The 16182-nt window shown below is 36.7% G+C and overlaps 1 protein-coding gene across 3 annotated transcripts in view; it reads left to right on the forward strand.

Moving 5' to 3' along the window:
• The first annotated feature begins 2329 nt into the window (after positions 1 to 2329).
• The window catches only part of LOC149811674 (zinc finger CCCH domain-containing protein 33-like), an 89058-nt gene continuing 75205 nt past the window's right edge, over positions 2330 to 16182 (forward strand). For all 3 annotated transcript variants that reach the window (XM_089993900.1, XM_089993901.1, XM_089993899.1), the window contains exons 1-4: positions 2330 to 2988; positions 3414 to 3467; positions 13335 to 13454; positions 13558 to 13857. In XM_089993900.1, the coding sequence (XP_089850026.1) occupies positions 2485 to 2988; positions 3414 to 3467; positions 13335 to 13454; positions 13558 to 13857 (978 nt within the window). In that variant the 5' untranslated portion in view covers positions 2330 to 2484. The remainder of the gene's footprint in view (positions 2989 to 3413; positions 3468 to 13334; positions 13455 to 13557; positions 13858 to 16182) is intronic.

Genomic DNA, 16182 nt, shown 5'->3' on the forward strand with positions numbered 1-16182 from the left:
AGTGTGTCATGGTGGTCCATTCTCTTAACAATTAAAAGTGAAAGCAAGGTTCCAACCATCTTAATCAGAAAATAGCAGCTACGAATGAATTGATTCAAACTGGATGAAGTGATATTGACATTAGAATCCTTTGTTTTTTTTTGTTTTTATTTGACAATCAAGCTTGGCCAAAGATTCAATCTGACCCCTTGATTATAATGGTGCAACCTAACCATCCACCTATCTCATTTGACCTCCAATACCCACTATCCTACCACACATAAATCTGTCCATGCTTGTGTTTGAACATGGTATGATTTGTATGGCCTTTTTTTTTTGAAAGGCAAGTTGGGGTTAGGCAGACTTATACAATTATACTATTGGGTTTTGAACTGGTAATGTCTCAATACAAAGTGACGTGCACTAGCTGCTCCTACCAGACAAGCGGAGCCCCCCCCTCCTCCTTTGTATGATTTGTAAGACTATCTAAAAGAACTTTATCCACAATTTAATTGGGCCTTGTCCTATCTCAACACCTCATGGTTGCAGCGCTGGTGAATGAGCCAAACCAGCTGAGCTTAAAGGCAAACTTGGCTCATTCTTGTAGTGGGCAGAGCCCAGTTGGAGCTCATAAACAATTTGATCCAAACAAGCCAAGTTCGGGCTGATTTATTTACCAAAAAAAAAACAGAATAATCGGCAAACCGAACATTTTAATCATTTATGTTACTGCATCATACGAGGCAAAAGATGTCTTTTAGATATTTATCACTATTTAACGAGCTTATACAAGCGGAGCTGTGCCAAATACTGATTCTTCATGTTCAGCTTGCTGAATTTATTTTACAAGTTCGAACGAGTTTTTTACAGACCCAAGTACCCAACACAAGTCGAACCACAAACTGATTGGTTTGTCTTGTAGATGATCCAAGGAAAAAAACCTTCTCATCACAGATATCGCTTTGCCCACCCAGCAACCTTGCGGCAAAGAACTCCACCCTCGGGCCGGGCCGGCCCATTTAGAGCTCGATCCGCTGGGCTTTAAGTGCGGTCCGGCCCTAAGATGGTCTGGGCCATTTACTAATGGGTCAGACTTTGGCCCGATTCTTAACGGGTGCGGGTTTAAAGAGCAGCCCATGACCCAGCCCATTGACCCAATGGGCCAATGTGAAGCGGTCAGGCCAAACCCAACTAATTAGTGTAATGAATTAGGTAAATAATAAATAATTAACAAGTTTTCATGTACCCAACTAATTAGTGTAATGAATTAGGTAAAATAATAAATAATTAACAAGTTTTCATGTACCCAAATAATTATCTTTCTAGTTTTCATAAAATTAATACAACTAATTAGGTAAATAATAAATAATTAACAAATTTTCATGTACCCAACTAATTATCTTTTTAGTTTTCATAAAATTAATGCAACTAATTAGGTAAATAACAATAGTTACTAAGTTACTATACAATTAATTTTTAATTTTTTTATAAATAGCTCAAACCCATTGAGCCGGTCCAGTAGCCTAGGGCCCGACCCGAACCCGCCCTATGTATATAAGGGGATGTGTTTCAGCCCGATAGCTAATGGGCGCAGGCCTAAAACATTGACCCAAAGTCGGCCATATCCGTCCACCTGTGAGTTTCAAATTTGGTGGCATTCACAAATGGCCCCTATCGTGTGACCGAAGCCCTTATAGGCAGGCCATTTGGGTGTTTGTAGTAAAGCATTGACATATATATATATATATATATATATATATATATATATATATATATATATATATATATATATATAAACCAGGTAAACTGGTATGCAATAAGTTTTAATTTTTTTTTATAAAATTTTATTTTACACTTGGGCAGGTGCCTGACACTTTTTTTACCTATCCCGTACCTATAGAGCTTGGATAGGGGTTTTGAGGTTGTTTTTCAAAAAATCTGACCCGTGCATGATAGATTTGTTAGAAAATCACACTTGGATCATGTATTTTTTTTGAAAAAAATAAATTTTTAAGCATTAAATATTTTTAAAATTATAAATTATTGATTTTTAAATCTTATAAAAATAAAGTTGAAATCAGACAATTCAAAAGTTAATTTCCATAAAATCAAGCATGTAAGTTATAGTCAGATTTTAGAAAGCATAAAAACAATCTTTCCAAAACTGGGTAAGTCATAGACCGTACAGAAAAATCCACTACTGGCGTACATACGGATGAAATACATTGTCGTTCATGCGCATACGAAAACGTAGATATGTACGGTCGTGTATGCGCGGCAGCGCGGCTGCGTGAAAGAGGAGACCAAGGTCTCTCTCTCCTAAATTCCTGATAAACACAGACACAATCTGTCACGAAAGAATAGGGAAGGAAGGAAAGGAGAATAAGTTATGAGAGGTTGTAGCGTAGAAGGACGCTATTTTTGAGGGGAAATAGATTGGGGGGAAAAAGGTGGAGTTTTTATAAGGGTGAGAGAGAGTTTGATGATTTAAAGTGATTGGGTTTGATGATGGGGGCTGTTGAACAAAAGGGTTTCCAATCACGACCCTCCGACGATGCTGCTGCTGCAGCTGCTGCTGCTTCTGCTGCTACCGTCAATGCGGTGGCGAGAGAACTGGAGAATTTGAGGTTCTGCGACTCCCCACCTGCGGTTGCTGCTGCTGTTTCTATTGCCGACGGTGCTCACGATGCCGATGGTGATGACGGCGACGACGATGAAGATGAAGACAGCAAGGATGATGGTGAGGAAGAGGAACGTGAGGATGATAATGGGGAGGATGATGGTGAGGAGAAGAAGCAGGAAAAAGAGGAAGACGGTAACAAGAAGAAAAAGAAGAAGGAGAAGAAGAAGGAGAAGCAGAAAGGGGTTGATGAGGGACGCAGCGGTGACGGGCCGGTCTCTTCGTATCCCCAGAGACCTGATGAGCCCGATTGCGCGTACTACATGAAAAAGGGATCTTGTAAATATGGCATGAACTGTCGATTCAATCACCCTTCGGCCAGAGGGCAGGTGATGCTTCGTACAAATAGTACCCCTCTTCCTGTTACTACTGTTGTTATTTTCTCAGGGTGAAGAATGTGATGTTTTTATTTTCTGTCATTAATAAGTTTTGAATTGAGGAATCATTGTGAATATGCTGCTCTGGTTACTTATCAGATCGATCCACCGGAATAAATTGATCGATTTTTCCTTTTCTCAATCTTCGATCAATCGTCCCTTCTTCTGCGTTTCATTTTGCCTCCCATGGTTTGCTCTCTCTCTGTCTCTGTTTCTCTGGTGATGGATGATTATGTAGTTTATGCTAGGTAAGAGGGGAAAAAGCTCCAATGCTACAAAGGCGTGGTCTAGTTGATTTCTTTTTTTTTTTAGTCTTTTGGTTGACAATAATATTTTTAACGGGTTGTTCTTGTATTGGTGTGTTTTACCTTTCATAGGCTGCCAAGGGAAAAGAAGGGCTTCCAGAAAGAGTTGGTCTGCCAGAATGCAAGGTAAATTATGTTCTTGAAGTGCACCACACTAAATATGGTAGAAACGATGAGTTAATTTCATGGTTGATGATTGAGGCAAAGAGAACTATGATCTTGGAGTTTAAACAAGTATGTCAAGTACTGGTGGATCTTGTGAGGAATAGATGAATGTATTGTGGTCTTGCTTTTCATGATTTCATCTGCATTCACTTATATTTTGATGATCTCCCCTTGAGCAGAAATCGCGTTTCATTCCTAGAGTTTTGGATCGTGCAGTAGTTTTTCTTTAGTAGATGTCATATTCAAAATATTTATCGTAGGTTGTTGTGTTATTTTCCTTTTCTGCTTGTGATAGCTAGGCTGGAGGTTTAACTATGTTGTGTTTGGTACTGTATACTAGGTATCATACTACTTGTGTGTTCATTGTCAAAATAGGTTTATTTCTCTTGTTATTCCATCTATTGCAGGATGCTACCTTTTTTTCTTTGTTCATTTTCTTTTTTTCATATTCTTTTGATTGCCAAAATGAAAAGTTGGGATACTTCTTTAGGTGGGCTTGGTCTTGGGCAATGGGATCCCCTTTGTCTTTCCCTGTTTGGTCAGTGAAGCACTTCCCTTCTGATTAAGAAAGCCATATGGGGGCTTTTAGGTGTGATCGAACCTTCATGGATTCCTCCATTGACCCATCTCCTCCTTTATGCTAATGGTATCATATTCTTTTGATTTTGTGATGAATTCACAGTTTTCTTTTTTTAGCAAGCAAGCTGAGCTTATATAGTCTGGTTCTTTTTAGTAAAAAAGAGATAAATCAATAAATATTCTGATTAAAAACCAATAGAGTCAGGTAGGTTTGACAGTTTCTATTTCCATATACAAAAATCTCCAACATTAGCACAAGGAAAAGTAGTGACTGAAGAACACTAAAATGAGGAGCAATAAAATTTTAACCATGTGAACACAATCTTGCTAACAGATTAAACAGGGTGCCTGTTATTCAGCCTTCATCTGTTTTTAGTTAACGAGCCAAGAGAAAAAATATTGGTTATCTATTCTGCAGTATTGATGGTTTGATGAACTTCTTTCAATAAATTCTACCTGCAACTCCAACAGACATCCTATGTTGGAAACATCTCTCACCATTGAGCTCCCTTTGGATGTCATCCTCCAAAACTCTTCTATGGTATGTCTACAGAGACTTATTTTATGCATATCTTCAAAAAACTAAATTGCTTCATACTTATCCTTCAAACATGCTTAAGTTCAAATATAGTTAAATTGTTATATGAGATGGCCTAACATAAAGGTGTTATTTTGTCCCATTAGATTCAACATTTGAAGATCAAATATTCTCATTCTCGCTTCCTTAGCTGGACCAAGTAAAGGGGAATCTAGAATCACAACAATCCATGTCTCATTGGTATCCTTCATCTCAACCCCAAGCCTGTTAGTGGGGCCTCTTCAAATCACAGGTTTATTTGTAAAATTAACTTCTGAAGCTTTAAATAGTGATGGAGTTCCAATACTCGAGATGCTAATAGTAGTCACTCAGGATCCTTCCTAGTCTTTTTTTCTTTTTTATCATTGAGTTCTCTTATAGAATCTTCTTGATTGGCATCACTTCCAAGTTATTGATTGGTGCTATGATTTCTTAGATGTGCTTACATTTCTTAGGTGTTTGATTGCTTGTCCAAGATTGGACAGAACACATATTTTGTCTGTTCTGTGACAACTAACAACTATACTTCGTCTAGCGTTTGTTTCAACTCAAATAGGAAATCATATTTTTTTGATATAAAATTTTTAAATATAGAAATCCCTAATCAAATCAAATCCTAATTCAAAACCCTAAATCAAAAAGCGCCAATTTAAAATCCTAATTCGGAAATCCCTAATTGGAGGGGGGAGTCAGGGTATACCCCCCCCCCCCCCCCCCCCACGCACCTCTGCCGGATTTTTTTTTTAACGACTAACGAGTGGGAACACTGTTCCCGTGTGGCCTCTTCCTTCCACCCATCTTATCCTTAACAAGCTGTTACAGTCTTGAAGCCTTTTGTCTTATTGTCTTGGACTTTAGTAACTAGTTCGTTTGAAAGGATCAAATGTTTCATATTGCTTGCAACTAAGACCTACTTAGATATGTGATATAATCTCTTATAAACCCTCCAGTAAAAGAGGAAAAGCTAGATTGCACTATTCTGGTATGTAATAATCAACTTGTTGCTTCCTTGATATATGTTTCTCTCTTGTGCTCTTTCAATGACATTTAACTAAATTAGGATAGCTTATATAAACTTCTTTGGCAGCCTAAAGCCTAAATACTGCAGTTAAGGCAGGATGTCGTTATTATGCACAGGGATATTTTCACTTTAGTATTATCACTATAATAATAATTTAGTAAGAATAAAGGATCTTTGATTTCAGATCCCAACATCAAGAAGGTATTTAGTGAGTGTCAGAAGCTCAGTGCCACCTTCATCTGGTAAGGTACTATTTTCCATGAAAACTGGTTTACAAATGATTTAAAGCAAGTAGGGAAATGAAAGTTAAAAGAATCATAAAATTAGTCAAAGCAGAGATAAGCAGTAGCACTCAATCTTCTCATTCTCATCCCAATACATGAAACATCTAAACCTGTCCACGTCAACTCTGTTTCCATCAAAATGTGTTGTTTTTCCTTTTTAACCAAATGTGACACCACACATTAGATAACCACTTTCTCCAAACGAAAAAGCAATTATTTCCAAAGTGCTTATTAATTTGGTGAAAATCAACTTCGAAATGGACGGATGCAACCCATTCTATCATAAAATTAGCCTGCACTAAATGCAAAAAAGAATGCAATTCCAAAAAGGTGAAATGTGATTTTCTCTTTCCTGCAGCACATAGTGCATCTACTTGCAAGGTTGAAGCCTCTTTGCTTGTTTAACAATCAAGTCTACACCCTCTCTAGCACGATGAACCAAGCCAATATGGAATACCTTGGAGATATGCTCTTCCCTCATAGGGCATACTTTGGAAAAGGCTGGCAGCTACACACACATGAGTCTTGATAGAAAGTGTTGACTGAGAATTCACCTTGAGCATTTCCACGATAGGGAGTTATCCACTAGATTTGCCGATGTCAAGAGTAAATTTGACCACTCTCTAAGCTCATCCTCACCTATGTCACACGGACTCGGCTAGGGAGGCGCCGCACCCGAATCGACACGCCCCGACACGGGTGCGGCTTCATACACGGCCCGGACTCGGTCAACGCCGATTCGGACTCGGTCAATGAGTCCAGGCCGAGTTCATCTTTTTTTGGACTCGGTCAACGTTGACTGAGTCCAAAAATTGTCCATTTTTAGGGTAAAAAAAATGATATTTTTATATATATTTTTAAAAAAAAAAATATATATATATATATATATATATATATATATATATATATATATATATATATATATATATAGCATGAGTCTCAAACATAAGCCCGAGAAAAAAAAATTCCGGGGGGGTGCTGCCCCCCTATGGCCCCCGCCCGCTGACCGCACAGCGGGACCCGCGCCAGGGGGAGCGTACAATTTGCAAAGTTTATAAAAACACTCATGCTGGTGCCAAACTTTAGAAGACAATATCCACATATATGCACACATGATATATATATATATATATATATATATATAGCCGAGTCCCCGTGTCCAAAATTTTTAAAATTGCGCCTCACCCGTGTCGCACCAGCACCCATGTGACATAGATCCTCACACATGTTCCTTCTTAATCTTACATTCCACCCTTCTTGACCATCCCTACAATGGGACACCTTACATTCTATGTGTAGCAGCTATATGTAACAAAAGATAGCATGTCCTCAAAAAGCATTTATTTAACCATGGGTCTTTCCAAAATTTGGCTTCTCTACCATTGCACATAGCCACTTTCACTTTCTCCACAAAGTCATTTAAAACATTTAAGTTTTAATCAACCCTTCCAAAGACCCAACCCTGAAGAGCATGTATGACTAGGCTCATGTCCCCAACAACCATGTATACCATATTATACGAACCTAGCAAAACTTGACTAAATTGCTAGTACCTTGATACCTAGTTCACCAAACTCCATGGGAAAAGGTTTATTTTCTTCCAATCGTAGTCACAAATATTGATATTGGTTATATCTCGGCAAGGCAATTTCTCGCGATATTATAGGTTTGGTGATAAATCTTGGGGCTTAAAAAATATAAAAAATAACAAAAATAAGTAAAAAAATATCATGTTTAGAAAAAATACATAAATAATAAAAGAAATAAGTAAAAATTGTAAAAGAAAGAAGAAAAACATATTTAAAATGTAAAATAAAAACAAAACAGTAAAACTAATTGATAATATCATGAGAATATCATGATATTCTTGTGATAATATCGCAATATTTTCAAATTGTTGATATTTTCAAAATATCATGGTATTTTACCTATATTAGCGTTTGCTGAATTTACAACGATAATATTGCGATATTTTGAAAATATCATCGATATTTATGACTATGCTTCCAATTGACTAGAGCCATTCTATTATAATGCGGCATAAGAACTCCCAAAATGGCTTAAATCAACTTTCTCTCTGCCTTCGTAGGAGTGCAAAAGCTTTCCATAAGGAAATGTTCTCTAATACATGCCTAAGAATTTTAGTTGTACCTGTCAAAGGTAAATATTTAGCCAACTATCTTTTTACTTTATCTCATGCCTTATTTTCCATCTCCGAATCAGTCTTCCCAGACACTCTTTTACAAAGAGAAAGATAAAAATACTTTTAAAGGAATAACCTCTAGTTCACAACTGAAGATTTCGGTCTCTGCAATTTCTTCCCTTATTGAGAACTATAACATCATGTTTGTTCTCATTTTGTGTAAGCATAAAATAGCCAAAACATCCTAAAATGAGTTAATATCTCCAACAAATTCCTTACGGAAGCCTCTTCAAAATAAGTATGTCATCCGCGAAAAAGATAGGAATGAAGGAGCTAAGATTGGGAATGGGAGGTTTTCTTTTCAGCGGATCCATAGTCTTAGGTGTCAATGCTTGTTTGAGGGAGCCTTATGAAAATTCCCCATTTGTCTTCTTTCTTTTACCTGCGTCAACTTTATTGCTCGGAGCAGGAGTCATCTCCACCTATAGCTGCTTGGTTTCTATTTTTCTTCACCTATGATATCCATCTCACCAAAGAAAAGACAGGGGATTAAAAAACAAATGGAAGGACCCAATTTTCTTAGCTTTCTTTTGAGAGAGGAGGGATTGCCATGCTGTCAAACATCAAAAGTCCACCTTATCAATTTTCCTATATCAGGATTTATACAGTGGGGCTCATTGACCTCACACTCTCCAAAGGACAACCCCCACTCTTGTCACTGATGCCAGATATTTATAAGAGCTCAACACAAAATTCACATTTCACCTACTCTTAGGAAAATATTTTGCATTGAGACCTGTATGAAATTCATGTCATCACACCTAATACACATCTGATTCCCTCTCCATGTCTTAGTATTCCATAGGTCAAGTAGTTTATCTTCCATTTGCCTTTGATGTCTGGAGTCTAGACTTTACTTACACCCATCCCTCCTTTTGTGAATCACGCATGAGGATACTTTTTTCCCAATTTGGAACCTTCTCGCATTGGCTCTACACCCCTCTACCATCAGGCCATCACTATGCTAGGCAGGGACGAACCCAAAAACCTTTATTGGCGGAGGCAAACATAAACAAGAAAGGTACAATGTCAAGATAGGAGAGCCAAAACATGAATAAGAAATATGAAAAATTGAAGATTAAATTAATATATATAAAGTACAATCAATATTCGTTCCATATTAACAAAATATAAACAAAATAAAAGGCAAAAAATAATCATTTCTTAATATTTCACATTTCAACTCAATCAGCTAACGAAATGGAACCCGACGTTCTTTAATATCCTAAAAATCTTATATAATTGAATCTGTACTAAATTTAGTTACAATTTTTCTTTTAATGTATAACATCAAAGCATTCGTCAGAAACTCATTTTTAATTTTGTTTCAAAACTTAGTTTTGATAATATTCATAACTGAACGTTTTGTAGTTGCAGTAAAATCAGGAAGAGTGAGGACAATTACAACCACCCGAAAAACAAGTTGATAGATTCTTGATTTGTTGGTGCTAACCAACCATTGGCACAAATTAGAAATATTTGACAAACTCTGAAATTCTGAATCTTGAACTACATTAATTTGATAATGGTGAAGTTCTTATTCTAATTGATCTTTTTCAAAATCCATAAAATCTTGATAGATTCCAGTTGACATATATCATCGGTTCTAAAAGAGTCGTGTGCAGCTCGAGGATCAAGAGTCGACTGAGAAACAACTTCACTGTATGCTCACTGAATCGTAGATTTAATTCTTGCAATTGAGAATCTATTGCGGTACAAAAAATATCCACTCGATAATGATGCTCGTTTGTAAAATTGGCTTGTTGATGGCAAGCTCGATTTCGTTGATCAATATAATGAGCATTCATATTCGGGACATCTATGTTGTGTTCCTTTCAAAATAACTTCACCGTGGTAAGTAATGCATCTCGTTTATAATCTCTAAGTTACTGGATACCTGCTTTAGTGGATGAAAAATATGCATGACATTTAAAATGTGCTGAGATTTAGCTTTTCATTCTTGACATAAGTGATCAGTAATCTGCATAGTTTCTTTCATGAGATGCATGATGAATACAAATTCAAACGATGTCATTGTCTGATAAATTAAGTCTGTTTCTGCTCGTTGGGAAGAAATGATTCCATCATCAATGATTCTAAGAAGAACTTCACAAATTGGACTGAACAATTTAATCAGGGCATAAATTGATCTTAAGTGAGAACTCCAACGAGTATGTCCAGGCTGTTGTAAAGTACCAATTTGATTAAGCCCTCTTCTAGTTTCAATTTGATTATACAATAACAACCTCTAAGATTGAGCCGATATCCTTATAAGTAATTATAAAATCCCTAAAAAAGGAAGAAGCGACTATCGTGAAACACCAAGCAGAAAAAAAAGGGTATCACTATTGAAGTAATTCTGCTTTTTTGATTAAGTAATGAGATTGAAACTGAAAGAGAGCTTAATCAAATTGGTACTTTACAACGGCCTGGAGATACTCGTTGGAGTTCTCACTTAAGATCAATTTCTGCCCTGATTAAATTGTTCAGTTCAATTTGTGAAGCTTTTCTTGGAATCATTGATGATGAAACCACTTCTTCCCAACGAGCAGAAGCAGACTTAATTTATCAGATTTGCTTCTCATGAAAGAACCTATGCAGATTACTGACCACTTATGTCAAGAATTGCAAGTCAAATCTCAAAACATTTTAAATGCCATGCATCTTGTTTCATTCACTAAAGCAGGTATCCAACAATTTAGAGATTATAAACGGGATGCATCACTTAACAATGAAGTTATTTTGCAAGGAACGCAACATAGATGTCCCGAATATGAATGCTCATTATAGTGATCGACGAGGTCGAGCTCGCCATCATCAAGCTGATTTTACAATCGAGCATCATTTTCGAGTGGATATTTTCTGTGCCGCAATAGATTCTCAATTGCAAGAATTAAATCTACGGTTCAGTAAGCATACAATGAAGTTATTTCTTAGTCGGCTCTTGATCCTCGAGCTGCACACAACTCTTTTAGAACCGATGATATCTGTCAGCTGATAAAAGAGTTTTATCCATAAGATTTTATGAATCTTGAAAAAGAACAATTATAATAAGAACACCATTATCAGAGTAATGTAGTTCAAGATTTAGAATTTCAGAGATTGTCAAATATTTTTGATTTGTGCCAATGGTTGGTTAGGACCAACAAATCAAGAATCTATCAACTTGTTTTCCAGGTGGTTGTACTTGTCCTTACTTTTCCTGTTTCTACTGCAACTGCAGAACGACTATTTTCAGCTATGAATATTATCAAAATTAAGCTTCAAAACAAAATTGAAAATGATCTTTTGACGAATGCTTTGATGTTATACATACATATTCAATTATATAAGATTTTTAGGATATTAAAGAACGTCGGGTTCCATTTCGTTAACTGGTTGAGTTGAAATGTGAAATATTAATTATTTTTTTTTGCCTTTTTTTTGTTTATATTTTGTTAACATGGAACAAATATTGATTATACTTTTTATATATTAATTTAATCTTCAATTTTGCATATTTCTTATTCATGCTTTGGGTCCCCTATCTTGATACTGTACATGTCTTGTTTATGTTTGGTCCCCCAATAAAAGTTTTTGGGTCCGTCCCTGATGGTCATATTCAATTAGCAACAACATGATATTTGTATACAACATGCGAAGTTATGAAAATCAAAATAACCCAGATTCGAACTCTGTAAGACTAAACTAGAAGCCGCAAAGCAACCAAAAAAATTGTACCCAAACCAAGAAGCAAAAGGCCAACAAGGAGAAAGGGAAAAGAGTGTCTTCACATTGGACGACAAAGGAACGACAAACACCCAACAAATAATTACAGAAAGAACAACAAATCCAAATCCCGATCAAATTTCTCCATGGGGAACCACAAAATCGGCAAAAGAGCAGAGTGGGCGCGTTTATTTTCCTTGCTTCGAAGAGGAAACACTTGCACATAAAGATTTCCGCCCTCTATCTCTTGTGGTCTATTCTATTTCACGGTCCTTCCTTAACACACACACACACACACAGAGAGAGAGAGAGAGAGAGAGAGAGAGAGAGAGAGAGAGAGAGAGAGAGAGAGAGAGAGAGAGAGAGAGAGACTGCCATATTGGTAAGTTTCAACTCTTTCCTCTTTTAATCTAAGATATTTCATTTTTCTTAGGGTGGAGGGCCAGACATTTTTTACGTATGTTGGGAGCAGCCAGGTAAGGGCTCCAATGGGAGTTTTAATTTCTTGGGGGTGGCGTAGGTCTGTCTCTGATGCTAGGGTCACATGTCTTCTGTTCAAAATAACATCTGAGGCAACTCTTATTTGCTAGGACATTCAAGATCCCACAACCCTGACACCAGCAACTCCCCTCTTGATTTCAAATTATTCGCCAATTGGTTTAGACAAACAAGTCTATTCACTTCTTCTGTAGGTGGGCAATATTGTTTGGGAATTATGTTGTGCAAGAATTTCTTGATGTTGAAATGCTGTCTCTCTAGAGGCAGTTGGAAACAGGCTCCATGCAGGTAATAAGCATAGGGGAAGGGTTCCCAAAGAAGATCAGCCTGAATGGAAAGCATAAGTCCATGCCCTCCCCCCCCCCTGGATCTCTTGAAAAGACATCCCTTGAACTTTATCTGTTGTTTAAGGAAGGATGAATTCAGCATTTTCAAATGACTATTATATCTTGAGAATGCCGTGTTCAACCTCTGCCTTTTTCCCCTTCAAGTCCCAGACTCGCACCTGCCTACCTCTCCCATCATAGCACCAGATACTCGAAGCACTCCATTTCCTAAGTATGCTTGTCTGGTTATCCATGAATCTCTGTTATTGCCATTATAATGGAAAAAAGGTAAAACCTTTTTGGTCTGAATCCGTAAGCAAACATATTTATGCAAAATATGATGGTGCTGCATTATTACAAATGGTGTCATAGGAATGCAAAAGTTATGTGAAGATTGGCTGAGTCTTGTACAAAGTGACATAAAATGTTACCAAACTTGATATTAGCTTCTGGGCTTTGTATGGCATCTTATATAGTTATGTTTTTATATAATTCTCTTTCACAATCACGAAGACATTTACTGGCCAAATTGGAGCTTGTAGTGTGGAGTGTATTCCCTCAATAAATGCAACTAGCAGCTGTGATGGTTTGTATTTCTATTTCTCTGATGCTGTTACGAAAACATTTTGCAGTATTACGTGAAGACTGGAACTTGTAAATTTGGACGAGCTTGCAGATATCATCACCCTCGAGAAAAAGATGGAACTGGAGGAAAGCTGGAGCTCAACTTTTTGGGCCTTCCCATAAGACTGGTAGTTCTCTTGTATCTTTTGGGGCAAGATAATGGTCATGTGCTCCCCTCTTTTGCAGCAGTTCTTTGTTTTAATCCATCTGAATGACATCCTTATCTCACAGGGAGAGAAAGAATGCCCTTTTTACATGCGTACTGGTTCCTGCAAGTATGCAACAAATTGCAAGTTTCATCATCCTGATCCAACTGCAATTGGAGCTTGTGTTCCTGTTTCAGAATATCAAGTTGGTAGATCGTTTCCGGTGCATCCTTCAGATGCATCGCAACCACCTGGGACATCATGGTCTTTGCAGAGGAGCTCAAATGATTCAGGCACTTCTATAGAAGCATCCCCATCATACATGCCTGTTATGCTACCACCCCATCCAGCAGCCTTGCCAATTTCAGGCTGGAATGGTTATCCGGTAAGTCATCTCATTGGTTTTTCTATGATCTCTCTAACTGCATAAGTGTGCATCATAAGGTTACATGCATACATTTTTTCTTTTATTTAATCCATCAGTCTAAAGCTATCTTGTTTTGTTTCTGCTGAATATCAAGCAGTGGCTGCTAATTCTATTTGATTGGTCACATCAGTCAGCATGTTGTATCAATGGTTGTTTGTTTAGTTTCTTTTATCTGGAAAGCAATTTCCCTTCCTTCCTTTGCAGTTCTAATATTGTATTGCAAGCAAAGCCTTGATGACAATGTTATATTTAGTATTTTTAATTATAGTGTGTTTTCTTGTCACTTATGATGACTTGATTCCAGTTGGGATTCATTTGCTCAGTGTGAAATTTCAACTCATGCTTTCTGGCAAATATTATGAGTTTAATATTTCATTTTTCTCCGGGCTGTAGTGATACTGATTCTGAAATGTAAATAAATTATTTATAATGTGAAACAGTGGGCATTTTTTATCAGTATATTAGTCTTCTTGACACATATATATCTATGCATGCATGTATCTGTGCATATATGAAATTTTGATGCTTAACATGTTAGAAGTTTGTCAGCTATGTCACAAGGATACAGATAAGACCCTGATCCACGGCACATATTCATAGATTTTTCAAAAATTAGGATATGAGGACATGAATGTGTGTGTGTCTCTAAACCTTAAGGTCTATGATGGGTAAATGTTTTCAAAATTTTAATTTAAATTTAAGCTGAAGTTTAACCTAATTTAAACATAATGTATGGTTGTATAGGTATGCCAAGTCGCAATTATAAGTGTACAAAAATTTGTATGTTTTGATTGCTGAAGCTTTTTAATTAATTTGGCTGTTCTATTGGAATTTGAGGCAGCTGCACATATACAAAAGAAACTTTGGTATTTTCAAAGTAGAGAAACATTAATGATTTTATAATTTTTCAGTGTATAAGAAATTATACTCTCAAAAGTATAAAAAATCTGTTTATTTATGCATACATAAAAACTGCATGAAAAATGGAAAATATCATATATATATATATCATTGGTATTTAATTCCATCTTTTTGGCCAGATTAGTCTGTACAGGGGAAGTAGATGGCCAGATTGGTTTGTATAGTGGAAGTAGATGCAGAACCTCCTCTCATGCATGATACTTCTTTTACCTAGTTTCGTCTTTGCTTGGAAAAGCAGACTTCCATAGGCTATTCACAAGACAACACAATTGAGCGTGTCTAATCCGATTTGCAATTTTTTTTAAAGAAATTCGTAAAGGCACGCACATGTAAGATGGGTATTCTAGGATTTTACTGAGAAAAATGTATTTGGGTTTCAACAATCAGCCATTCTAAGGTCTTTTGATTCATTGCGATATTTTTATCTTCATTTTTTCAATTTATCATGATATTGTGAAATTTTTATCAATTTGAATGAATAAACCTTTAAAAGTATGATAAAATTAGAATATCACAAGATTCAGTGGATGTAGCACACATGTACATGGTAAGACTCCCAACTCTTACGCTCAGGCATTCATTTTGAAGTCAAGAGTCATGGTCATTAAGAAAAAACACAAAAGAAAGTCGTAAAGATGAAAAGATTAACTGCCAGAACGCATGTGGAACATGTTTGGCATGTCAATGCCACTTGTAGCTCAAAATCATATATGTCAACATCTTATTCAATGAACCCCACATAACCCAGGACATCATGGACATCTCTCTCTCTCTCATGCGTGCACATGCACACATGTCCACAAATTTCTAAGTTTACATAGCATCGATAGCTACCTCCATGTCAAAAGCTACCATAGCGCATCAACTGTATGGACGATCATGACATGATAATGCCAAATCAGGAAAAAAGTTGAAAAATATGGTCTTCTTAAATAAACAATTGTAAATGTGTCAAATATGATCTTGATACAACTCAACAATTATATAGCATTCCAATTCCAACCTTGATACCGAACCTAGCATTTAGTCCGAATCCCTGAGTTTTGCATCGGATCCAGGTAGAAGGTTTGGCTGAATTAAATCTGTTTTCTCGTGAATCAAATCTCTACTTGTGACCCAGGTTTATATTGCTACCTTCCTAGGGGTTTGTTCCACAAATTTTTTTGTATAAGGTCTAGTTTGTTTCATTCCCATGTAAAGGAAAGGCTTTACATGGGAATGGGCACTGATTTCTAAAAAATACTGCCAGCTCAGCTCATGTGAAAGCTTTCATAGGTTGGAGGTATGAATGGATTTACATATGAAAAGTGGTTGGTCCTGGGGAAAACTGGGGCCCACTTGTGCCAGCATGGCACTTTCTTA

Source organism: Nuphar pumila, chromosome 17 (assembly GCF_984573655.1).
Source record: "Nuphar pumila chromosome 17, dmNupPumi1.hap1.1, whole genome shotgun sequence".
Lineage (NCBI taxonomy): Eukaryota > Viridiplantae > Streptophyta > Magnoliopsida > Nymphaeales > Nymphaeaceae > Nuphar > Nuphar pumila.